This window comes from Phalacrocorax aristotelis, chromosome 1 (genome assembly GCF_949628215.1).
Source record: "Phalacrocorax aristotelis chromosome 1, bGulAri2.1, whole genome shotgun sequence".
NCBI classification, from domain to species: Eukaryota; Metazoa; Chordata; class Aves; order Suliformes; family Phalacrocoracidae; genus Phalacrocorax; species Phalacrocorax aristotelis.
The window spans coordinates 150171350-150197907 of NC_134276.1; the positions used below are offsets into that span (position 1 = coordinate 150171350).

At 39.4% G+C, this 26558-nt stretch overlaps 1 protein-coding gene across 1 annotated transcript in view; it reads right to left on the reverse strand.

Annotated features, from left to right (window-relative positions):
• Positions 1 to 26558, reverse strand: part of CACNA1C (calcium voltage-gated channel subunit alpha1 C) — a 488252-nt gene that overhangs the window by 163921 nt on the left and 297773 nt on the right. The window contains exons 6-7 of the mRNA XM_075115730.1: positions 11639 to 11800; positions 9581 to 9777 (exon numbers count right to left, since the gene is read on the reverse strand). Coding sequence (XP_074971831.1) covers positions 9581 to 9777; positions 11639 to 11800 — 359 coding nt within the window. The remainder of the gene's footprint in view (positions 1 to 9580; positions 9778 to 11638; positions 11801 to 26558) is intronic.

Consider the following 26558-nt stretch of genomic DNA (forward strand, 5'->3'; position numbering starts at 1 on the left):
TTAAATTTTGTTAGTGCAAGTACCACTGGGAAATTCCTATAGCCAACTATAGTATGGGAGGGAAACCAGAAATAATCAGGAAGCTACCATTTACACTTCCTCCCACCCCACCTGTACTGTTTGTGCTTTCTTGTGGGACTTCTCTATTTTTCTGTGAAAACTGGAGGGGGCTACATACCTCTACAGCATGTTTGGCAATACAGGGATTCTGAACTCCCACTGAAAACATCAGTTACACAGTGAGAATTCCCTATATCAAAGACAAATTCTGAGCTCCAATAAGCCTCCTCCTTTGCCATCTCACTCTCTTTCTCCAGGTTTAATATGTAAAAGAGAAAAAAAAATTATTTCATTTCAGTTTAGCATAGAACATGTTACCCAAAAGTGAAATACTGAAATTCATTTATTGCCAAGTGATAAAGCAACTCACATTCTAGAGTGTGCTGGAACTGTTGCACTTTGGAGGTGTAAATAATTCCCTTTAAACTATTCCCTCAAAAGTTGTGGGTTTTTGTTTGGTTTTGTTTGTTTTTTTTGGGTTTCAGTGGTGGCTCAGGTCACACTCTGTCTGCAGTGAGGCTGCCTGTGTCATACAGACTAGCTGGAAAAGAACAGGTCATACACTGACCCAGGCAGAGCTCTTGAAGACACTGGGCCCAGACTGAGCAGGTCTTCAGAAATTTCCACAAATATAGCGTGGAGTCTGGTATGCCAAGCCCTTGCTCTTGATCCACTCTGCTTGTTGACATAGATGGCTGACGGACCATTCTCCCTACCTCTTCCCTACTCAACAGCTAACATCAATAGTGACATTATTTTTGTTTCTTATTATACTAGTACTCTTAGTTCCTGAACAATAGATCTACTTAGAGGAGGTTCATGTCATTGATCCATCTGCAGTGTTCTCCCAAAGTCAGGCCCCTACACAGGTAACAGCACCCATTAAATCTCTCCATCCTCTCACGTGACTGATTACATGAGTGGATTAGCTTGTTGGGTGAATTTGCAATTTGTAGAAATGTCATGTAGTGACCTCCAAAAATTATTTGGACTTGTGTGACTTAATCAGGATTTGAATTCAGGTCTCCAGAGGCAAAAGTCACAGAGCATTACATGAGTTGCCTTGTTCCCAATGTAAGAGTGTATAGATTCCCCACCACCACCACCCTTGAAAAGGGAACGGTTGATCTTTGAAAAGGCCACACAAAAGCCCGAAGGCTATTTAGCCACAGGGCTGATAGTTCTTTCATTACAGCTACTGCAGTAGTTCCATCTCTTACTGCTGCTCAGTTATTTAAAAACCTTTCATCTTTTAAAATCTTTGGAAATTCACTCCAAAAGAATAAAATGCTGATATCAAGCATGAAAATACCCCCTAGGATGGTGGGTTTCCAAATCCAAAGATATCATTTAATCTTAGAATTCTGGGCTTTCCTTTCCTGTCTCTGTTTATGCTGTATTTACATTTGCACGGGTGATTATCCATAAAGGATTTTCTGCCTGTTTTACTGTATTGCTGATTTATAACTGCTTCTGTTTATCTCAGTGCAGACTGATAGCAAAGTCTACCACAAGTGTACCAGAACAGCACTGATTGCTGCATGCACAGGAATACACAAGCACATACCTTTTATAGATTTACACAGTCAATTAAGTCCTTAAAAATAAAAATAATGAAAACCAGTACTCTAGGCTGTAGATGATAATCACTACCTTCTTTACTAAGTGGAGGCATGACTGTCAATTCTTTTTTCTCACTTGATCAGTAGATACCATTTGCCTTCGTAACCAGTTCCCAATCTATGATATTTCTGGAAATCCATTTTACATTTTAGATGATGAATCCCACTTTCGGTTGTGAAATCACACCCAAAGTCTCAAAAAAATGTACTATATCTAGAACTCAGAGCACACAGCTAATAAACCTTCATCTTACAGGCATACTAGCCACTCTCAGATATTGTATAGGTGCTAGAGGTTCACTGGAGAAACTACTGTTAAAGGGCCTGAATGAGTTGCAACCGCATTGTCAGCAGACAAGACTGCCCTTTCACTATTTCTTGTGAGTCTTATCAGCAACACCAAGTAGGAAAGATCAGCACAATATCCAGGACTGATTTCTTCTAGATACGCTTTAAAAAGCCACAATGTGGATGTTCTGTGGTAAATATTCCTGTGATTGAGTCCTAAACCCTTCATTTTCTACTTCTAGTCACTTTACATCTTTAGGGAGATGTGCCTAATTTTGGTTTTAGGCCCCCAATTTGGGCACAGTTCAGAGAATTGGAGTTAGGAGGAGACAGCTCTAGAGGAGGCCATGGGCGCAGCTAAACTATATGTTTATGATGATAGGACCACCCATCATACTGAGCACCCAAGTCCTCCTCGGGCATAAATTCCACTGAAATCAATGAATAAAGCCAATACTAGCGGACCAATTCTCTTTGCAGGCAGGAAAGACTTATTACTCGCAGCAAGATGGGTGAGGGATTAGTTGTATTGCCCTTCGTCTTGAAAAAAAAAGATGCTAAAACAAATTAAACTCAAAATAAACATGAGTTTTATAAGTAATCAGTTCTAGAGCCACCACTTGTGTTCTGACCTTGGGCATATTCCCCAGGCTTTTTCTTTTCCAGGGTCTAGATACTGAACCAAAGTCTGTTGTTTGCAAATCTGTCTAGTGGATATGGGTCCAAACTTAAAAGCTCTGAAGATGATTGTTTCAGAAGGCAATGATCTTCAGTTCTTGAAAAACTGGTAGTAGGGCCCAAGCAGTGCACCCACAAAGAGAGGCACTCATAATCCTAAGTCATACAGAAGTGTCCCAGTAGCTTAGTTCTTAATTTTATAGCTCTAATATAGATGATTAAAGATTAAAGACAAGAAAGGTCTCTGTGGTGATTAGACAGCAGCAGTTAGGAAAAAGTCTAAGGAAGAACAAAAGAAGAAAGAATAGAGAAAGGGCAACAGAAAGACAGGGCTATTAAAGAGGTCCTTCCCACGCAGGAGCACTGGGCAGAGGGTCTCCACTAACACCTCCCCATAACCAACCCAAAGCAGCTTATTTTTAATGGAGAGTTTCTTTCCATATAGAGGAAGAGGGCTGAGAGGTCCAAAGCTGAGTTCTGAAGGGCCCATGAAAACTTCATTTCACACAATAAGTACCTATTTTGCATTGAACAAACGCTCAGCAGCAGGTTTTTGTGACAGGTGGCAACTAGCAAGTCACTGTTGTTACTCACTTTCAAGGCAACAGTACAGGCAACCGTGACAGTTGCATGTAAAGTTGTTAATGACAAAAAGGAAAATAGATTTAGGTCAACACTTATGCAAATTCGGTGCGGACACTGCTTTTTCAATGCATTAATTCTGTGGCCCTTCAGTGCTTTGAACTACAGGCCCTCTCCCCTTACCCATCACTGTTACAGCAGATGGAGATGAAATAACCTCTGCAGTCACAGAGATGGGCTGCTCATACTTGCGTGCTTATTCTTTGTAAATTTTTCACATCCATGCAGAAGCCTGCCAAAAAGATGATTAAAAAACCTCAACCCCACAACAATAAAAGCCCAACATTTTCTTGGAGGAGTGGGGGCGGATAGGGAATAAACACCATGGAAACATGTAGACAGATATATTCTTAGAATCAGATCATTCTCTTGTCTTACTAATTCAAGCCTAAGTGCTGCAAGAATAAAGGGTTAGAAGGAAAAACACAGCTGGTGTAAATTGGGGGTTGCAGCTCTGCATTTAATGCCTTCCACTTCGTGGCAATATCTCTGTATTCCTCACAACATCTTCCTCATTGGCTGCAACAGGCTGTGGGGGGATGAGAAAAGCTCACAAGATACGTCAATGCTGTCAGCAAAGTGAATTATATCTGTCGTCCAGTTTGTTCTGTTCTGATTTCCTGGTGGGAATTGTAAGGGTGATTGTGAGCTCCGGTTTCAAGCTCATTAGGGACTCTTGGAAGACTTGGAAGTCACAGATTCAGAGCTGGAAGGATCTTTCCAAACAGCCTGTTTAACCTACTGCATCTATATATGCTACTCTATGCCGTCCTTGGGGATGTGATGCTTCTGAATGTTTCCACTGATGCAATGTTACTGCACTGTGGTGGCTCTAACTGCACTGTTTTAGAGTACTAAAACCCTTTCTTGCCTGAGGGCTGGGCAAGCCTACCAAGGACTGTTCAGTTAAACTTCAGGGAGTCAACTAATAAATTGTGCCAGCCTAGGCATCTCTTCCAGGGACAGGTTAGTGCCCTAGAACTCATCGAGACCTGGCTTGAGTCCATCTAGAATAATACCACACTCTCTAGTTTACAGTTAAAGCCTTGAGGTAAACTGTCCCTGGAGGCACTGCATGTTATTTTCAGAGACTCAACCAAGTATTCTGAAGTGTTGTCCAAATGACATGGGACAAAGCCAATACTCCAAAAATGATGGCAGGCTCAAGGCTCCTCATTATTAACAACCATCAAGCAGATCAAGTAGATTTACTTGATCCTAGAATTCGAGCTGTAATGGGAAAGCTGTACGCAGAACATCTCAGGGCCAGGTTCTCCACTATCCATCAGTATGAATAGCCCAATGCAACCATTTATGGTTGTGTTTTGCACTTGCTCCGCACTCTATTTTCATTTATATATATGCTTGCTTAGATGCAGGGGAGTGGAGAGACCAGGCATGTAAAACTGAGGCTGCAGTAGGCAGTTTTGCATGCAGTGTCACAGGGCTCCAGCTGCAGAAAGCAGATTTCACACAAAGATGACAGCTTTTCCAGAGACAAGGAATTGTCCAAATTGTATTTAACTCAGAAGCGAAGCTTCCCCTGAAGGACAGTAACAAACTGATTAAAAATAATTAAAATGAAGCCCCATTAGGGAAGGTTGAAAGAACTGAATCTGCTCAGATTAGAAAAAGATTAAGGGAAGACAACAAATGCCTACAAATACTTGAACAGGATGTCACAAACTGCACAGGGATTAATTTTCCTCCTTAGTCAACAAGACAATAAGAAATAACAGACTGCAGCAGAGGCTGATTACAAAATACCAAATTACTCAATTTGTAATATTTGGATTTGCATCTGCTGCTGGAAGTTCCCAAGACTGAGGGGTCTTCAGAAAATGGCCTTGGTGCCTGCACAAGGGAGTTAGCTGCTCATGCTGGCTGATCATACATTAAGATGAATTTTGAGAATAATAAGCCCAATATTTCTACAATGCATCAGAAAAATTATGACGTGACATCGTAAGAAGTGCCTGTCAACTCAAATGATTCTATGAACTGACTGCATGTGAGACAAAGCCACCTGGCAGTTATACTGGGACAAAGTAAACCTTGTAAGACTGAAGCATTACAGGAGATGTGCTCCTATGAACATTTAATGCTCCCTTCAATGAAGATCAATTCTGCAGCAAAGAGTCAACAAGGTTGTTTTGCACAGATTTTCATTCTGTCCAATATAATTATTTTACATTAAAATTTGGCTCCTTATAAGTAATTACCTTACCTCCCACTATAGCAGTGTCAAATTGTTTTCCCTAACACTTTTCTTTCACATTTCAGAAGAGGCCAATCTATTCACAAGTTTTATCTGCTGAGTGAAAGAGGAGATTGGAAAGTGTATCGATCTTGTTGATGTCAAGTCCTTCTAGGGAATGAAAGTTTATTACTTTCCTGCCTCTGATTATCTTTTTGTGAGGATGTGGATCACAGGCTAGGAAACAGTAGTCCATCAGAGAGGAGACAGGCTTCACTACAGACGTGAAAAGCTGAAGGAGGCATGAGGGAAGCATGAAGAAGGAAGCAGGAAACTGAAGGTAAAATTTGAAGAGCTACTGAGTGGATTAGGAGTCCAGGGCTTGTGGAAGGTCATATAGCTTTCTAACTTTTAAACATGCAGGTTTAACCTTGCAAAGTGTGGCGAAAGAGAGACTTGGGTTTCACAAAACAACATGCTGAAATGTGCTAAGCTCCGTCTATTTCCACTGAGAGGAATGCAGACATCTAGGTACCTTTCAAAAGCTATTTTTCAGAAAAGAGGAAGATATAATTGAAAATCACTCATAGAAAAGTTCAAACCAAGGGAATTGCTCCATTGGCTAGGCCTGTCCAGCTAAGTAATTCAGCCCAGAGCTTTATCTCTTGTTCTGCTGAATTTTAGGTCAGGCTCTTTTTTTCAAATTTAAGGAGGGAGCAAAGACAACTCCCTACATCCACATGTATGTCCTTGGAAAACTAGCACAACAGATACCAAGGCCCTGATTAGGCATCTCTAAGTCTTCTTGTGTTGTACACAACTGCACGTGGAAAATCTTAACAGCCTGATCAAGATTTTACAAAATAGAAGGTGAGAACCTGACCTTTCGAAATTAATTGGAATTCTGCCATTGACAACAGCAGGACCAGATTCAAATCTTGGTATCTACCCTGAATTGCAGAGGAGCTAAGAACCTAACAGTCTGCTTGAACTTTGAATACTCAGTATTTTTAATATTAACCTATTAGCTTACATCATTAAGTCTAAGCAATGACTTCTGAAAATCATCGCCTAAAATTTGTAGCTGCAAAATTATCTGATTTTCAGATAATATTTTCTTATACCATTCTTTAATCTGTACTTTCCTTTCAGCATAAATTAGACAACCAATTCTCTGTCTCAGGATGTACTTGGAGAAGGGGGATCTTTAAGTCTGGATTTCTAATTTAATTAACTGTGCAGATTTATTTCCTAATAAAGCAAAATTTAATTTCCATGATCTCACTGTGGATCCAGGAGATCTTTCAAGATGCTATGTACTTGAGAAGAGAATAGCCTCCTATCTCTGCACTTGTGTGGAAATGTTATCGACAACTCATTGGGGGCTACAAGTCCACTCTTCCTTGGCTGAAAAGGCAAAGGCCAGGGAGTAGAGTTATATATGAGTCAGACTTCACTGAAGAAAGTGTCTCACAGGAAGTTTAAAATATTTATTTATATCCTACCCCACTTACTAAAATCTACCTTCTCTCTCAGAAATTGAAATGTTGCATCTTTTCTATTCTTTACTATCCAGAAATATTCTTCCTTTTGATCTGGCTAGCTTAAGCTGGAATGCCCTTTGCATGGATTATAAAACTTAGTGTATAAACCAAAGTAGACATGGTTTGAAACTTCCACATATGAAATTACAGTGTGAATATTTAAATACTGTTTCTACATATAAATATTAAAGCCACAATCCTCCTCCTAGGTGTGCTCTCTAGTAATTGCCCAAACAACATCTGCCCCGAGTAGCACAGACCTCTCTGCAGAAGGAAATACCCATCACATCTCCGATATCTTCTCTACCATATGGCAAACACTGATCACTGCTGGCTTCTATCCACTTTGTCAACCTAATACAAAGCAGCAAAAAGTCATATGGGACAATAATACTCTTAGGATTTTTTACAGCAGCTTAACCGAGGATGTCTGTCATCTCAGGTGTTCAGGTATTTACTCAGACTTTGTATTTCAGAGCCTTTAAACATTGGTAATATATTATTTTCTCTACAAACTAAATTTCCTTCTCCTCAATTACTGAAATTTTATCTGCAGTGCTCTTATCTTTTGTAGTCTTGTCTAGGAATAACTGGGAATTGGCAATAACAAATATCTCTTTCATTTCCAAAGCAAGCATTCTATCAAAGCCATAATCTAAAAGGCTAACTATATGGATGCCCCCCAAAATAATGAGCATCAACCTGTATTAATTTCAGGTCTCAGTTCACTATGCTGTCTCTGAAGCAAAAAGAACAGCTCTGGAAATCAGTGAAAAAAGGTGGCTAAATACCGAACAAAAGCCAACAGCTAAAATCTAGGTTGCTGCAGGGATGCCGTAAAAAAATCAGACCATCTGCAGAAGTCATGGTAGAAAATCATTTAGCAGTGAGTATATGGTTTTGAGTCCTGTTATTAGTTAACTGATAACTGAGTTCTCAATGATTCACATCCAGTCATGCAAACGACACATGGACCCAAAATTGTGGGGATTGGCAGGGTCTTTTATAACACGTGCCTTTGGAGAAAATGATGATAACTTGTGGATAGGTTTAAAAATACTAAAAGGTATACACTGCCAAAGCTATTTTCATGTTTATTTCTGATATCTTTTACTCTCTCCTATTTCACCTGAACTACCTATATATCATCTCAATCGCACAAAGACTGGAGGAATGTTGGCTAAATGTGATAAAAGGACAGGTATATTGTATATAGCCATAGTTAAGCAGTGGAGTCATTTTGCCCAGTTCCTTTTCTGACTTAACTTTTGTTCTTCTTCATTATTTTATTAATCTGTATTCTCTTTTCTAGTAAAGGCAATTTTTGTGCTCTGAGACCCAGACTCCCATTGCGGTTTGACCTCTGCCCTTTTTCTCAGGCATCAGAAGGAAGCTAGAGTCACAACTCCAATCTAAATTTACGAGGATAAAGAGACAATTGCTAGCTGTTCCACATAGAGGATATCTATTGCAGATAAGCTAAATCTTCAAAGGAAAATCTTGTAACTAACTCACTGGTGTGTAGAATGCAGATTCAGGCTCATCTTTAAGAGAGAAGCTGATGTTGATTAACAATGCAAGCTGCCTCAGTCCAGGTTATCCTTTTGTGTGCTTTGGGTCTTCTTGAGTTAAATTCCATCATGGATTATAGCACATCCTACCACCTTGGAGAACCAGATGTCATAATATGCCAGTCTTCAAAGTTAGTTAGAGTCTAGGTTAGCCTTATACAGACACAAGTGACCTGTGTGTGAATTACATTCCTGGACCATAATATATTGTTGCAAAAGTCGATGGCAAGAGCTGAATCCAGAAACATGTTTATACCTGGTTTACAGGTGAAGGCTAAATATGATTTTAACTCCTACAGTGTAATTGTATTGCCACTGAATTTCCCAACATATTAGGAATTACAAGGTAGAAACTGAAGATATTAAAACTTCCAAATTTAGAGTAAAAGACAAGACTGCATTTAGATTACAGGTAATATCAGGTTTCGGCTAAACTTGTAACCATGATCGATACCAATATCAAAGTTAGGAGAATTGATTTTAGTACTGTTATGATGAAAGTCATAATCAGGAGTAGTGCTGGCATGAAAAGGGATTTGTGAGGCCTTTCTTAAAAAACCTATGAGCTGATCAGTGTAGTGCCTTTGTAACATTAATGCCATGGGTAGAGCACAGAGTTATCTGCCACAAATACTTCTACATCAGTAATCTGGAGATGTACGAGATCTCTCACTCCTGCAGAGAGTGTCTTTACATGACATTCTGCTCAGCAAAGGTACATTGCAAATCTTCAAACCAATAAGCCACATGCCATCTTTCAACATTAAAATATCAATGAAAAGTCAACAGTTACATTTGATTTAATGGCACCAGATAAACCCTCCTATTCTACCCACTGATATTCTGAGATAAGTAAAGCTCCATGCTAGCAACCATGCCTTCACTATATAGAACAAGCAAGAAAGCTAAAGCTCCAAAGTTTCAACATAGCCAGAGCATATAAACAGGCCTTTCAGCTTGTCATTTTCGGATACGTACCCAGTACAGCACATCTGTCCAGCCCTCCATCGTGATGCACTGAAACACTGTCAGCATGGCAAAAGCAAAATTGTCAAAGTTCGTAATGCCGTGCTTAGGACCCTCCCAGCCTGGCTTGCACTCCGTGCCGTTCTGACACTGCCGCCCATGTGCAGACTGGGGGGCACAGGGTGACGGATCATCTTCTGCAGGTGTATCTTAAAGGAGAGGAAGGAGAAAATGGATATGAAGAGAACTAATTGCTATTTGACACACTGATAAGCGACTGAAGAGTATCTGACTTTAATAAATACATTTCGCAGTGAACTTGACAGATTTCTCTAGGAATATGCAAGAAACAATTTTAAAGGGCCAAAGGACGTTTTGTTGTGCTTCACTTTTGTTTTGTAAAAACAATGGCCAAGCTGTCAAATTTTACAGTCAAAACTGAAATGTCTTTCAACATGAGAGGGAGTATTAGATCAAGTCTATTTCATTTCTTTAGGCTGCGTATTATGACCAGTGTTTTCATACTGCAGTCGCCTGGCATCTGGGTTAATCTTGGAAGGGAACTGCAGCACTGATTTGCACTCTGTTGAAGGAGGCCGAACGCCTGCAGCAGACAGGCTTTAGTGCTCTAGAGATAGGTTGATATGGTGCTGGGCCACTGCTAAATTACTGCAGAGAGTCTCTGGAGCTCTGCTCTTTTGGAGTTTAGAAGCTGTGTGGCATTTTAGCAATAGCCAAGGGCACTCAGAGGCTCTGTAAGAATCTACTAATTGATTATACACCCCTTATTCTATACAGGTGTTTCCAAAGATCTAAGAACCCATACAACGAGCCTGCCTAGATGCTTTGGTATATGCAAAATGCTACAGAAAACATTTTTTTAAGCACAAAAATTCTTGCAATAGGGTTTTTTTTTTTTAATATATGGATTTCAGCGCCTATTGCTACATTTATAACAGGTGCAGGTATGCATGTGTGTGGGAGCAGGTAATTATGTTTGTTTCTTATCTTACACGGCAAAAAAATATAATTTTCCAAAAGTTCTGGTCACATTCTGATCATTAAAGCATGCCAGAAATAGCAATATTAGAATTAGATGCTGTAATGTATAATAATTACAGACAGCATGGAGAAAGATATATACACTTTGAAGATGTAAACCAGACTGACTATTCATTATGGTTCTAGCATCATTTCCAGAAAATGAAATCTGTGAATGTTATAAAAGTAGAAAATATAGAACTTCTGAAACAATGTCCTTCTGTATAATATTTTCTTGGCTAGCAGCTGAACTGTGTCCTAGACATTGGCACCCACTACCACCATGGGGAATCACTGCTGCTCAAGTTGGGTAAAACAAATGAAAAAGAGCAGATAGGTCAGTGAGTGAGTGACAAAACAATTTAATTACTTTGAAATGTGAATATTTCTTTCTGTAAATAATGTGAAAGTTCTTTCCTGATAGATTTGGTGCAAAAAGTTTCTTCCCATTAATATACTTCTGGTTTCTTATGAGCTGCACTTCTGACCCCAGCTACAGCCTGTGATCTAGAAAAAAAACCCCCAAAGGCTCCTAGGCCTCATTTAGCTATTCCTTTACAAGATTATTAACAAAACAAAATATAAGAGATGTCCATTTCTATGATGCCATCTCATTTGCAAGCTCAGCCTGCTACTGAGGAAATCATCACTATTTTAGCGTTGCTTGAGCCTCTGGAAGATTTGTTAAAGAACTCAAGCTGGCTTGTAGTGCCAAAGGTCCACATTAAAAAGTCCACTACTGCGTTCAGCAGGAATTGACAGTTTTGTTTGTAGCCCTTACAGAGAGGCCAACAACTGAGTGCCCAAGATGAGCAAGCTAAACTCTCACCTTTAGAGACAGTCTCTCTACATCAAAGGTGATTCACATCCAAGAAGCAGAACAAAGGAATCACTACTGTGAAACCCCAGACATGTACACAGCAGGGAGCAACAGCCACCCGTTTCCTGTGCCAGTACAAATGTCCCTTTACATAAGGGGAAAGCTTCCCTCAGAAAATCTTTCTATGTATGATATAGTGTTCCCCTTACCTGTAAGTCCCCCTTGCACATGGTAGCAGGTCTTATGCATCTTCCCCATAAATAACTCCAGGCCAATGATGGCATAGATAATAATGACAAACAGCACCAGCAGGGCAATATGCAACAAAGGGACCATGGCCTTGATGATTGAATTTAAAACCACCTGGAGACCTGTAGAAAGAACAGACGGAAGCACTTATCAGCAAGAGAACAAAATTTAGAAAGGCTATAAATTGCACAATAACATGTCATTTTCATTTCATCCCCCCTCACCTGAACTTATTATCTTGGTGATGTAAAGACATTTAGAGATCACCTCCCTCCAGAAGATCCCCAACATTTCACAAATTTACCATCGCAGCCTGGATCACAGACTAAAGTAAAACAGGTATTACCTCACCTGTCACTGAAATACCAACAACCTGGGGAGGGAATGCATTAACTATTTCACCTGTTCTTGCAAACCAGACCTGAGCTGATCCATAGACAGTACTGAGGAGAACTAAAGCATAGAAAAAACAAAGAACAACCAGAACGGAGGCAAGACAAGAAGAACAGTGAGACACGCAAGAGAGCAAATGCTGGGGTACCCCAGAGTTGCACCCCAGAGCATGGGGAGAGATGGCAAAACTCATTCTGAGTTCTTCTAGAGGTCAAGCCAGTCTCAGGCAGAGCCTGAACTGCTGAAGGACCACCAAACCCATACTAACTGAGAGCTCCCAGACCATTTAGGATCTCCCTGAATTTCAGATCCAACTCACCTTACTTCTGTCTGAACAGGGGGAGAGTCGGGACCAGCAGTGTTGGTTTTGCCCCAAAATTTAGGGATCACCCTATAACAGAGGTTGTCCAGGTCCCCAGAAAAGGGTATAAACAAAATATTATTACACATCTGTTATTAAGGGCTGAGACGGGTATAAGTCCTAATTATGAGTGAGCCACACATTTCCAGAACGGCCCAGGGAAGGTGACTTGTAGCCAAGTTTGCTAAAGTGCTAAGCAGCTGTACCTTCAGATGCAGTTAATTCAAGCTGCAGATTCATGGACCTTTCTGTCTCCTTCTCCTCATTTGTAAAAACAGAATAACAAAGCCAGTCTCATAAGCCTTTAGTAAGAATTTGCATTTACAAAGGTCTTAAACTTGTTATCACTGGTGGCAGTGATGGCAACCACTGTCAGTAGCAAGTTATTAATCGTGGAAGTATTGAGAGACTTCTAGAACTCTACAGTCTACAAATAGCCAGATCAGAACAATTACAAGCTCATGATTTTACAATGACTGAGAGCCAGAAGCCATTAATGCCTCCTGCAAATGCTGTCATCTCCTCAGAAAAGTTTATATTAGCTGTGATTTTTGAAAAATGTGATTCCTGAGTTGTAAATGTCTGTTATACATCTGCCAAGAGAATTTGTGATAACTATTAATGTTTAAAATCTATCATCTAAGATCTTAGATTTTCATTTTTATTACTTTTTTTTTTACTAATTTAAATACTTTCTAATAAGGATGACACATCTCTTGACAAGCCCTTTCACTTGTAGGTAATCCGCTTGTCAATTCAAAGCTAAGACTGAGACTTTGTGTTTGCTCCTCAGCTGTGATGGAATGCAGCAGAAGCAATCAAAGGTGGCATCAGCTGCCAGGCCAGCAAGATCATTCACTGCCTGCTAGTAATGCAAAGCTAGCTACTAGCACCCCTCTAGTCAGAACAGTTTTTCAGGTGTCTGCAGTCAGTTCAGTTATCTGTTAATGGTTCATGCTACTATCAAAACGGAGTGATATTCAGCATGAAACAGTGTCTTTCACAAAGAGATCCTCACATGAAGTACAATACTGACAGGATCAAAACTCATCCTATACAAGAGTGGGATGTTCTGCTCACTCAGTTACCCTCTAGGTACTTACTCTGGATAACCAATGTCTCTGGAGAAAAAATATTGCCATGATTACATGAGACACTCAATCTTTTCCCCTAGATGCTCACTTCATTCAGTGTACTAATTCTAAATATATAAAAAAAAATTAATTGCAGTCTATATCAGAATCACTCCAATACTTAACGGCAGTCAAGAATGTAACACTCACCAGGAAATGAAAACAATGTCGCACCTTCTCCCAAACAACAATACAAGAAAGTTAAAAGACTACAGATGGATATGAACCTGAAGAATCCCACAAACTTTGCAGATTGAAATATCTGTAGCTTCAAATACATCTACACAAAAGCAAATAAAGGCCTCCATAATTTTTAGCGATATCAGGAGCCTTGTTATTCAAAATGTAGCCAAGATTACAAGATCAAGAGTTCTAACACTAAGTCTTATGTAATTTACCCTTAATTATTATTATTATTAATTGATTTAATATTCGTAATAGGATATACCAAGTGCTCTTGAGAGAGTAGTGAGGACACAATGTTGAATAAAAAGCGCTCTCATTTTAGATATCTTCATTATCACCCACGCCATGAAAGTGCTTCAGTGTACTACAGATGTCCAGAGAAGATAATACAATAAACATACCAATGCCCTTTGTTTTAACAAAGCAGTGCTTGTGAAGTCAACGGCTTGCACCATAAACATGAGATGACAAGGTGTTTAGACATTCAAGGGGAGCATGTACCACCAGAAGATGTACAGGGGCTTCAGCTAGCTTAATCAGAGAAAAGCTTCTCAAAGATAATAAACCAGCTTTGGAGAAGAGGTGGGCTACTGAATACTGTTAGCATGAATTGATACATGTGCTGTGCAGTACCCTGTTAGGGCAGTCTGTTTTTAAATCCGGACGATTCCGCTAATTAGCGAACTTACATGCATTACCATCAAAGTATTCAGAGAGTCGCTAAAAGTTTAAAACTGATAACTATGCAGCAACTTTAGAAATGTCCTCTCGGAACATGTAACAAATGCTACTTGTAGAATGGCAAGGAATATATGGACATCATCACAAACCCCGCATTGCTGTCAAGCTTATTGGTGCGATATAGCTGCTGCCAGTAAATTACTTCATCATTCTCAGTTCAGGCAGCTACTTGCAACAAGAATAGCTGTTGCAAGGAATTGTGTGAGGAATCAGGCCTGGACAATCAGAAAAGTGGGTGTAGTAGCAAGTGGGAGAACAGGGAGAGCAGATAAAGAAGGATTAAAGGACTGGGGGAGAGCCATGGGTAGGTAGAAGAGACACACTTTTTTAGTAAAAACCCCACATACTTCAAAGCACAGATCTGTGTTCTGAAATCTGAGAGGTGCAGATCAGTGTCTGTGGATGATCAGATGTATTTCTGATTGGGGTAAACCAAGGCAAATCATCCCTTTACATGTAGACAGAAAGGTTTTTCTAACTAGTGGTGAGAAATTCTACATACTTTTACACGCTCTTTCCCTGTGCAGAGGGAAAAAACACAGTTGACGTTATAAAAAGAAATTACTTCTCTCCCAACTCATGCATGATGTTAATCTTTGCGCACTGAGACACACAGATATCACCCACCATGGGTGCTCACAATAGTCCCACTTGGCCTGATACTCTCTCTAACACACCATTGTACAACTTTGACGGTTTCTCCCTTGTGGAGGTAGGCTTGTACTCCTAGCAATGAGCTGTGCAGCTCATACTCATTATTAAAACAGAATGCCTGGTGACCTGATCAGACTGCAAAACTGGCCTCTGGGTTTCAAGTAGGTGATGCCAGTAACTGCCTTCCCACAGCAAAGTGAAAATCTGTGTTTTAACACCGCCTTACAGAGGCTGGCAATGCCATCTTTGGCCAACCGTAAACGCAGAGGCCTGAACTTATGTCCTGGCAAGTAAATACAAAAATAAATGATTTTCAAATATTTGGCATTCTAAATATACTTATTCATTCGTGGAAGCTCTTGCCATGTGCTAGACACTCTACAGACATCTGTGAAGGCACGGCATCTGCCTTGAGGAGCTCGCTTCAGGCTAGGCAAAGAGATAACTGCACAGAGGTTAGGGAAAGTGCCACAAAAGGGATTGTTTGCAGTTTTTCAGCCCGCATTTTTCTTCTGTTAATAATTGAAGATCTTAAACAGCTCTTAGTATTTATTTTAAAAGCACTTCAGTTTACTTAAAAAAAGAAAAAAACTAAACAAAAAAAAAAAAACCACCACCAAAACCCCAAAAAACCCTTGGCTCCATTCTGTTGGCTGACATTGACTCCATAAATATTTCAGTAAGCAAAACACATTAATGCCATTCTCTAGGCTCACAGAATTTAACATTTATTTACACTGATAAAATGTTTTAAATATTCATTACATGTGAACAACATTGCTTTTTATACCAGGTCAAGCCCTTTTCAGCCTCTAGAGGACTGTGTCGAGCCAAAGTTTTAGGGCACAACTGGGGAGCAGAGGGAACAGGGAAGAGAGCAGGAAAAAAGCTTATACACTGTTAGGGATGCTGCAGGTGTTTTAGAGCTATTATATGATGCTATATTTTTCTCTTAGGAACACAATCAGGAGAGGGGCTGGTTGCTGTCTCATCAGTTCAGGCAGTTATTGAAGAACGTGCTTATCTCTAAGCATGTAAGTGTCTGCACCTGAAGCAATGGGATTACCTACATACCCCATCGTGTACTTACAAGCTTTTTTGGATTTTGACCAACGCTCAGCAAGATGGCATAAAAAACTGCCATGCACCAGACCCAGATGCTAAAATGCACTTGGCATTGTTGCACTGTGGAACATATCCAAGGAAACTAATGGTAGGTTGGTCTCAGAAAGAACATTTGGGCCTTTCCAAGAACAGCTCTATCACACATTTCAACCTGTCTTCAATTATGGATCAAACTTGTTTTGCTGGACAGGGCTGTTTCCTCTTCTAATCATATTTAGTAGTCCAGACCTTCAGAGAAAGCGTATCCCAAGTCTACTCCTTCGTAGGTTTTGCAGGACTATTTTTTGCCTAGACCATGGCATTGCCTTAACCAGGAGTATGAGCAGGCACAATCTCATACAAATGACCTTCTGGGTACGATCAGGAATAAAAGGGAAAGGAGAGGACTTTCAATTCCACCCACACCTCCCCCACCTTCTGATACATACACACACACACGGATTTTCGTACTTAAGCCAGTGCCAAGGGTGTAGGAGGTAATTATTTTTTTGCTAATATAGTTCAGAAGAAAACTACTACTTTCTGCAAGCAAGGAGGAAGCAGGGGAGGATTTGTGACTCAGCACAGATCACTCTTAAGTGATAGAGTTTATGCCCCATCCCCAGCCACAAGCTAGGCCTACCCGCAAATCACAGTTATTTATGATGGTACACTAAGAGACTAACACTACAGTTAACTTTATTTCCAAAGCACAAGCAATATAACCCCTAATATTCCCCGAAGTACATTTCTCAGTTGATAAACATAGGCATTGGCTAAGAAAATTGAAGAACATTAAATATTCATAAATATGAAAGGTTTTATACTAATTTTAAAGTAAGCCTGGAAAACGACAGACATTTTTATCACAAAAAGGTCCACAGTCATGGCAAGATACCTTAGATAAGTACATCTGCAAAGATTTGTGAGGGAAACACTGAGGACTTTCTTCACCACTGTTGTAAAGGGAACTCACATGGTACAGTTCAGTTAAGGACAGCTGTACAGCTACAATTTGGGAAGGTAGTCCTTTACTGTCTTGCTGGAATCTCAAAGTATCAGTGGCAGATTACCAGATAAAGCAAATTCTGTGGGTGTATTGCAATGTTCTTGGGGCTGCAGATATAATTTCTATTACAAGAATAATAGACAAGGTCTCGGAATAGGGAGGAAAGACACAACACAAGGCAGAAAACTGGCCAAAGTGAAAAGAAATAAAAACTAGGAAAGACCCTTTTCAAGCTGAACAGTGACTATTTTGGAGTAGGCAATGCCATTTAAATATATAAGAACATAATATTCAAAACCGTTTGCTGGAATGAATAGAAAAAGAAAGTTTTGGCATCTGCTCCCAATGTTCTCATTCCTCTATTTTCAAACCATGTTTTCATTGAGTTTTCAGACTGAAATACATGCACACACATGCAAAAGGAGATTCATACAAATGGGCATGTGTACACGAACACAATAGTTTGATATTTGTCAAATCTTGCAATACCACCCTTGCCTTATCATTTGAGGTGAGAAAGGAACAGCAGAACAAAACCAAAAGCCACAACAAACCACCGTTCTTCCTTCTGGATCCTTTTCTCTTGGAACACAATTCATCTTCAGTATCCTCTGTTTGTCAGAGTGACCTAACTTAGACAATATAACTTGCCCTCAGCATGGCAGCCACACAGCCCCTGCTTTTGGTTGGAGGAGGATGGTTGGATAAATGTACACACTGCCTTAAGCTTTTTGCCTCTCTGCTGGAAGAAACCTCTACCACCACTCATGACAGCATCTCTGTCCCCTCCTGGGGGGCTTTAGCCTTTTGCAACAGCTTTTTAATCAAAGTACATAACTGTTCACTTTCTTATAAGGTTACTTGATGATCAGAAGATCTCGCTCGTCTTTCCAGATCAACACATTAGGTAGCCCCTACAAGCTCAACTTTATTCTTCAGCCATTTGATCCTAGCTCAGTTCAGCTGATGATGAGGTCCAGGCAAGATCTACAGGCTTTTAATGAAGAAAGCAAAAAAAACAAAAGGTGTAGTGTCCCTCCCATGCAGCCACCTGTGTATAGAGAAGGAGCATGCGGAGAAAAGCAGCAACTAATCACCTACTGAAAATTGCACGTTACAGAAAAAAATACCATTTTGATCAAAAACACAAGTAAAGTTTGGTAAGTTAACTTTGAGGCTGTTTTGAGCAAGGACCACAGTGATCTGTAAAGTAGTCTTATGCTGAGGGGGGTGTGTGAGGTGAAGTATACACTGCCAGACATGGACTGAAATTAAGGCAGGTAAAGGGCATGTTCCTAGTTCCTAGGCCGGCAAGGATCAGCTGTCACCCTTTCCCAGGAAACAGCTTTGATTTTCTGCTAACAGAAAGACCATGGACTCTCTGAGAAAATGGGTTTTGGCTCATTGTAAAGGTTTTATCTATACTTAACCACTGTGAAGGACCACAAATAGGAATATCTTTTATTCACGCCTCTCCCTACAGAACTATGCAAAACCAAAGACAGTCTGGCCAGAAGACTGCACCAGTTCTTGATGAAACGATCTATAGCATTTTTAAATTTTATTTATTATTATTTTATTATTATTATTATTTTATTTATTATTTATTTAATTAATATTTTATTTTTATTTTATTTATTTTTATTTTATTATCTTTTTTAATTCCTTCTTGCTCAAGCACAGCTGTGACAGAGAACAGTCTTTCAAGCTCAAGCACAGGAGCAAATTTTGGTCTAGTCCTGTGCCACCAGATTCAGTCAGAAAACTTGTACAGGAATGTGTCAAAATGCTGTACTGCTGTTAGTATGGTCAAGTGAGATTAAACCTCCCAAAACAATAAAGTAACCTTGGAACTGAGATAATGATGAAAGTGCTTTGTTTCAGAATGCCAAATGCTATTTGTACACAGCTCTGAGGAATGACTACACACATTACTGTGTCCTAAGGATGTAGGTCTATAAAATAAGGAGTTATGGACACCTGTAACTGCTAAAGCATCATGGTAACAGAAATGGGGTCAAAGCACTTGGGTCTTAATTGTGAGTGTACCAGCATTTGAATGGAGGACTAATGACTGTTGGATTACAAATGCCTTTGTAAAGTTGCCAAAATCTGAGGGTCATGAACAGTGTTATTTTTAACTGTTTATTCTCATAGCTCCCCAGGTAAGTGGATGTTAGCCCCTTTTTGATTATTGATAAATAATCATGTCTTACAAATGAGGAGTCTTAGTTGTCTGAGATCCTTCTCCTGATGCTCTAACTTATCACTTGTTAACAGGTTTAGGAAAGGTAAAAGCTAACAAGGTAACAAATGTTAACAGGGATCCTGCCAATGTAAAAGTGCATCGAGGGATGCTTTTGCTACCATTTTGTAGTACTTGGAGAAAAATATATTGATGACAAAAATTGATCTTCTTAAGGGTTAAATGCTCCAAGTCTATCATAACTGGCATACCAGGAGCTACACTAAGTTTTTACCCTCTTGTGATGGAAAAAGTGCAACAAAATACTGGATAAACCCTAAAACTTTCTCTTTAGGTGGCTATATAGCCCTGGAGAAGAAAACCCACTCCACCTCTTAACCTTGGGTAGAGCTTAATGGGCATAGTTGGAACTAAGTTCCAGAGAGACATAGCATGGCATTTTCAAAATTGCTGTTATACAGGGTTTTCAGGAGTGTTTTGAGAACCTAAAAATAGAAAGTTTCCTGATCAGGTAATGAAAGAATTAATGCAAACCACGTGACATGTGATCACTGCTGTGTTACTGTCTTGATGCACACGTGGGAATTTTTTTACTAAAAATGCTGTTAATGAAAACGCATGGTAGAATGCCAAAATCCTTGAGAAGTCGTGGACAATCAAATCTGAACAACTTTGCCTCTTAGATTTGAGAGTTTGGATTTAGGGTTTCACTTATTCTGTAGTTAATCAGTCCTATCTCAGAATCCCTAAAACTCCAGCTTTTTTTTTTCTTTTCTACACTAGTAAGGACTGTTGCTTTTGGTTTTTATACATCTGATTAGACTTAAAACTCTGCTTGCAGGCATCAGATAATAAAACAGCTTTAGGGGAAAAAATGCCTTCTGATATAATAAGCAAGACCTCCTTTAGCTCACTAGGTAGCTCCAGTATGTTTGGACAGGAAAATTAATAGTTGCAGTTTTTGCAAGAGATGTATTTGTCAGTTGAAAGAATGGTTCTTTATTGATATTTACTTTCTTTGTAACTTTCTTTATGAGTTGCACAATTCAAAAGACTTTTGTACAGACTGTATATGTATTGCTGGAATGCACTGGAACTAAACATTTATTTATTTTGAATTTTCTTTCACATATAATAAGCTGTCAAGAGGGTATCATAAGGCTCTCCTGCTACAAACAGAACACCTAAATTAAATCCTTTACAGAGACAGAAATCTACAAATATAAATCTGAGTGGAATTTGGCCCCCTCCAAAGTAAATATTTTAAGTGAAATAACGATCTCAACACTGGAATATGAAAAGCAAAAGATGGGCTAAAGCTTGAGTTTAAATTTTCATCTATGTTGTGATGGCAAGGGGGGACTCAAACTCAAATTCTTTCATTGGGCACTGTTTATACTAAACAACAGAGCCATTATATTTAAAACAGGCCTTTGTAAATATTGTGTGTATAGATACATGGACATATTGGTTTGATTTCTGACCAAGACATCAACCCTGATTAAAAGGAACTTTATCTTTTGGCAACTTCCAATACATATTAAAAGCCAACGTGCAGCAACTGCCTATGAGAACACATCAATTGCAGAAACGTGCTGAACAATAAGGAACAGTAGTTATTGCAGAAAAAAAAAAATAAAATCACTAAACCCAACAGCCAGTGCAAAACAAGACAGAAATGTCAGCCAGTCTGCAAAACAAACAAGCAAATTATACTTCTAAGACATATAGCATTTGCTGTGTCCCAGTCCTCATACCAGGTGTGTACTACTGCCTTCGAAAAGAGGAGGTCTCTGCAGAATGCTATCTGATTGAAAGATGAGACACTTTAAGAAAATTTAGAGAGGAGGCTTTGTAACCTGATAATGAAATTGAATTTCTATAGATCTTTCCACTCCTAAAGAAAATAAAATTTGGTAAGCCTTATGAAAAAAGTGACAAAACCAGAATTTTTATAATTTCTTCTATTTCTTTTATTCCATGAGCTACTTTCTGTCAAAAATGTTTCTAATGTAAACATGTTGAGAAGCTTTAGCATTACTGAAGTTGAAAAAAAAAAAGATTCTTTGCAGAGGGCTAGCAGATGTTTTCTGAATTGTGATTGATGTGGCAGGGCAAACCAGGAGAAGATAATCTAAAACTGAAAAAATAAGAGGCATAGCTATTTAGACAACTCTGAAAAAATAGTTGCAACAAAGGGCAAAACACATATGGGATAGGTTATTTTTACATGTGTTAAACAGGAATTGGATTTGCTTCTGGGAAAAAGAGAGATTAAGAAAGATGCCTGATCTCCTTGCCTTTTCCCAGGCAGAAGGAAAACTTTGGTTAAATGTTAAGAGGCTGGGCGGGTTAGGTGGGCTGTAGTTTGCCTTTGGTCAATACTTCCCCATGATCAGAACAACAAATTATTTGTTCCATTAGTGAACATCTTAAGCATAGAAAAGTTTATTAGTTGTTCATACCAGCCAATATTCCCATGTTCTCAACTAGCACAGTAATATCAAGCAGATGTGACTCAGAAGGCAGCAGCTGATTTTGGAGAAGATAGATTAAAAAGAGGAAAGGTCTCCAATAGATTTATGTAGCCACTGAAATTTCCTCAGATTTGCCTCCTCTCAGTTGAGTGTGGTTTGGTTTCTTCCCTCCTATAGCACTTGTACAAAATGCAATATTATTACAAATTCAGATCATCACTGAAAAAATTTATTTGGAGACTAAACAGGAGACTCAAAATATATTCATTGTTTGAGACAACTGTCTGACAGGTCCACTGATCTGTGCTTTGCTGATATTTTGATGTTTTGTGACGATCACAACAATGACCGCAGTCATCTAGAAATGCTTTTGGAAGGCCGGGACAAACAAAGTTAATTCAAATAATGCTAGTCATGGAACATCCATGTACTGCCTTGTGTCCTAAGCAAAACATTCTCTTCTATGAACTCTCTTAAGTCCCACTTCCAAGACAAATGCTATCCAGTGTGTTAGTCATGTCTTCAAGAGAGGATGAGAAAGCTCCAGGCATGTTAAAAAGTCCCAACAGTTCAGTAACAAATCTAATAGATGTACATTCACTTTAGAGAAAATGAACAAAGGACTTCAAATCATTCTGTACAAAACCATAAATAAATAAACAATGGAAAATTTAGCCACTTGGAGTGAAAGTATGAAATTACATTTGATGTAAGCTTGGGACAACATCAGATGCAGTAGAGGTGTCATTTGGGAGAGGATGTAAGAAGAAAACAGAGTAGATCATAGCCTTACTATTTTGACCTGGAACAGCAATATCCTCCCTCACCCACCACGGAGACAGCAATGGCCACCAATTACAAGTGAGCAAGTGGGAACACAACACACTCCCGCTGATACCAGCTAGTTACAATCTGTATGTATACTACTTCTTCTTTATGGTCCAGACAAAAGCATGTCTAAACAACAGTGAAGACTGTTCTTGGGAGACAGCAGATGGCTTTCTTAGATTTTCAGATGCTGTAGGACAAGTGTCTTGATGGCATGGGCTCTCTCTGAAAGTCAAGCCCTATGCCCATTCTGAATGAGAACTCTGCACGTTACTTGAAGAATGCAAAAAAGGTGCTAGAAAGTAAGTCTGATCCGTCCAGAGCACTTCTGGAAAAAAACCCTTACTAAGGCAAGCTGGGATTTTTTGACTATCTCCACGTCTGCTCTTTAATGTCAGCGTGGGTTTTATTTTCTTCATCTGGAAGGGACTGCCTACACCCTGATGTGCTCCCACATTATGGTATTGGGATTTTTTGTTTTGTTCTGTTGTGAAGACATGTTGAATAATCATGCCAACACGCACAGTAATTGGTAGGATAAAGGCTGACACAGTTATTGGGTACATTCGTAGTTAGTGCTATTTTTAAGAGAGCTACCTAGCCAAGATCAAATAATAAATATTTCTCTGTTTTCTTTGGCGTTCTTAAATATGAGAGAAATCTTTATTACAGCAAGAAGTCTGTGCCTTTGAGTCATCATCTTTACTAAGACAACCCCCTTTTTGCTACACTGAGTTAACCTCTTCTGCCATAAATTACATCATTCTGCAGGTTGTACCACTCAAGGAAACATGCTTTAGGTGCTGATTGTGTAAGCCCTACTCAGGATTGATCTTTACCTATGGGAGATGCTACACTGGAATCAAATTACTCCCTTGAGTAACAGTGACCTAGGTAAATAAAGGACTTGCAAGCATGTGTAGAGTTTTAAGATAACTATGAAGAAATAAGCTTAATGAGGACATTTGGTTCAGACTGTTCTATCCTTTTTTTTCCACTCTCCTTCCATTTGTAATGAAAGCAAAAAAAATTGGCCACTTGAGATTAAAAACAGCTAGGCAATGACATGGGAAAGGTGGTGCAACTTGTCCTCACACGGTGCTGTATGTACTGGAGAGATGGTACAGATGGTTGAGAAGTCTTGTTCAAGAATGAAGGAGAATGTAAGAAATCTGCTTGAAAGCACGTTTCCAACAGCTTTTAGAGCCCAGGAGAAATGAAAGGAACTGGACTTGGCAAGAGCTGACATTGTTAAATGCAGCAACAACAAAATTTAAGGCAGAATTAAAATCTGGAAGCCAAATTTTGCCCAAATGTATTTGCAGCAATTCCCTCTGTTGTCAATGACCTTTATCACATAGGTTTGGTGGCAGTAAACTGCCAATTATATAGTCCTCCAGCTTACTCCACTCTTCCGTACCTACACACAAACCTTTCACACTTTGGAAGCTTTGATCAGGCCACTTCTCCTATCTCCTCACATTGAAGGCAAGCCAGAATTCTCCACTAGTATGCTGTTTATACCATAACCTCACATGCATCAGGAGGGTGAATTTAAGCCCCCAGCTCCACCAGTGACAGTGTATAAACACAAACCATGTGTAAAACAGATGACTGTCAACTCTACTCTGCCAGAAACATACACATTTTGAAAAAAATTTGCCTTCCTAACTTCCAGTTATCATTTGCTTAAAACTTAAGACTTAATATGTGCTATTCAACATATAGAAACAGCAATGGCTTGCATTTCTTTGCCGTATTCCAAAAATGCATGGTTCTCAAAAGACATGTCATTTTGGATTTCTTGAATTCTCGGAGTTTATTACCTCAATTACATTATTTCCTCAACAATATAAAGTGGTGTTAATTTTTTCGGGCTGTGCAGAAAACAATGAGAAATTACAGCTGAAAATTTTGATTGCGCACTAAAAAAAATAAATCCCAAATGCAAGCCAAATAACTGCACTGGGTGTGTTTATTACAATGGCTGCAAAATGGAATCATTGCAATAGATTGAGCTGCATTGTCTCAGCGACCCGAGCAGGAGGAAAATCACAGGCCAGTCAGGTGCTGGGAATGGAATAAGGCAAATATCACTGCTGCACGCTGAGGTACAGAAGGAGCTAACAACTTGTAGAGCTGCTCTAGGTCCCCTCCTCACCCTCCGGTAAAGCGGCTTGACACACACAAGTTGACATGATGCTGCAAATATGAATAGTAAATTTCCCCTGGGAGAGGGCATGTGAGGGTAGTTAATGACCGTTTCATTCTCCCTGCTTTATGCAGTACAGACAGAAAGTTAAGGCTTCAGGACCAGTGTGCCTGCAGCAGGAACTGGGCTCTCTGCATAGTGCTTGATCCTTATTTACTGACCTAGCCTTCTCCACACACCATGTAGAGCGGCTTTGAGGATGCTTCAATTACAAACTGAGTACAAATTAGCCTCTAGACAAATTCAGCTTTACAAGGATTACACAAGAGAGAAAACATTATGACTGTTCCCCCCTGGTTAGGTACACTACCTCCAAGTCAGGTGTACCTGAAGACTAAGTCTTCAGTATAGTAACAGTTTCTGGCTCACAGCACTAAAAGGCCTTCTGATAGGCAACAAGCACGAAATCCCCATTTTTGATAAATTATTAAAAAGCAAATTCAGAGTCCTGGAATCAAACATGAGATAAACTATTTGCTTAGTCTTACATTAGGAGGATTACCATAGTGAGTCTGACATGTCCCTACTGTCTCAAACTCTGTAAAAGTTGCTCTATATTTTGCTACAAAAGTCCCCTCATATTTTTCTTTCCTTGAGGTTTATCTCTGAATTATGAGATTAGATCATATTTCTTAAAAAAGGGGGAAAAAAAGAAATAATGCCAGTTTCAGAATTAAGAACAATCTTCACTGGAAAATGCAGGCTATAACCTAAACATCCTGTAAGGATCTGTAAGCCTCTTTCTCTTACTTCTCCCAAAAAACCAACTGTAACTTAGTATGCACAATGTACCTAGGCAGTGTCCCACCAGACAAAGCCTAGACAGAAAAAAATCCAGCCCAATTACCCCTGGGATTTCTTTGCTTCACCTACCTGCAACAATATGGCAAATTAACAAACCCAGCTGGATGACTTTGCCAATCCAGCACCTCTCACAAATGGGCAAAAGTTTCCTCATGCACTACTCTTCTCACAGAGTCCTCAGAGGCTTTTTTACTTCTCATCTTCGTTGCTGTATGTGGTGTACGTGGCATCAGATAAACACCTGAAGGGCTCAGAGTTATCAGGACATTGCAAGTGAAAATAGGATTCTTCCCTACATAGTTCAAAGTTCAGAAACACAATCTGATTAGTGCCACAGAGTTTGGGATAAGGATGGAAGATGACTGTGGTAATGAGAAAACACTGCAATGAATATGGGGTAGAGAACATTGCTGGGACTGAGAAAGCATTGTAAATTTTAATGGAAAAGAGCACTTCAGGCCAAATGAGGACTAGTTGTAACAAGACAGACCAAAATCTAAAAACACCTAAATTTTTCATTCACCTTGGCTGAAGGTGCCCAATTTTCACCAAAGCTCTGAGCAATAGACTTCAACAGCAGCATCCTTCCGAAAAATCAGTTGCTTTAGTTAGTTATTTAAATACATGTAGTCATCTCTAGGCACTAAAGCATGAAAATTTTGGTCTTATTTAATTTTAACTAAAAAATATACTCAGCTAGTCACATGCTGTTGTTTCACTGACAGAAAGACACTTCACTGTCATGAGGAGGGTCCGGCTTAGGTTCCTTTGT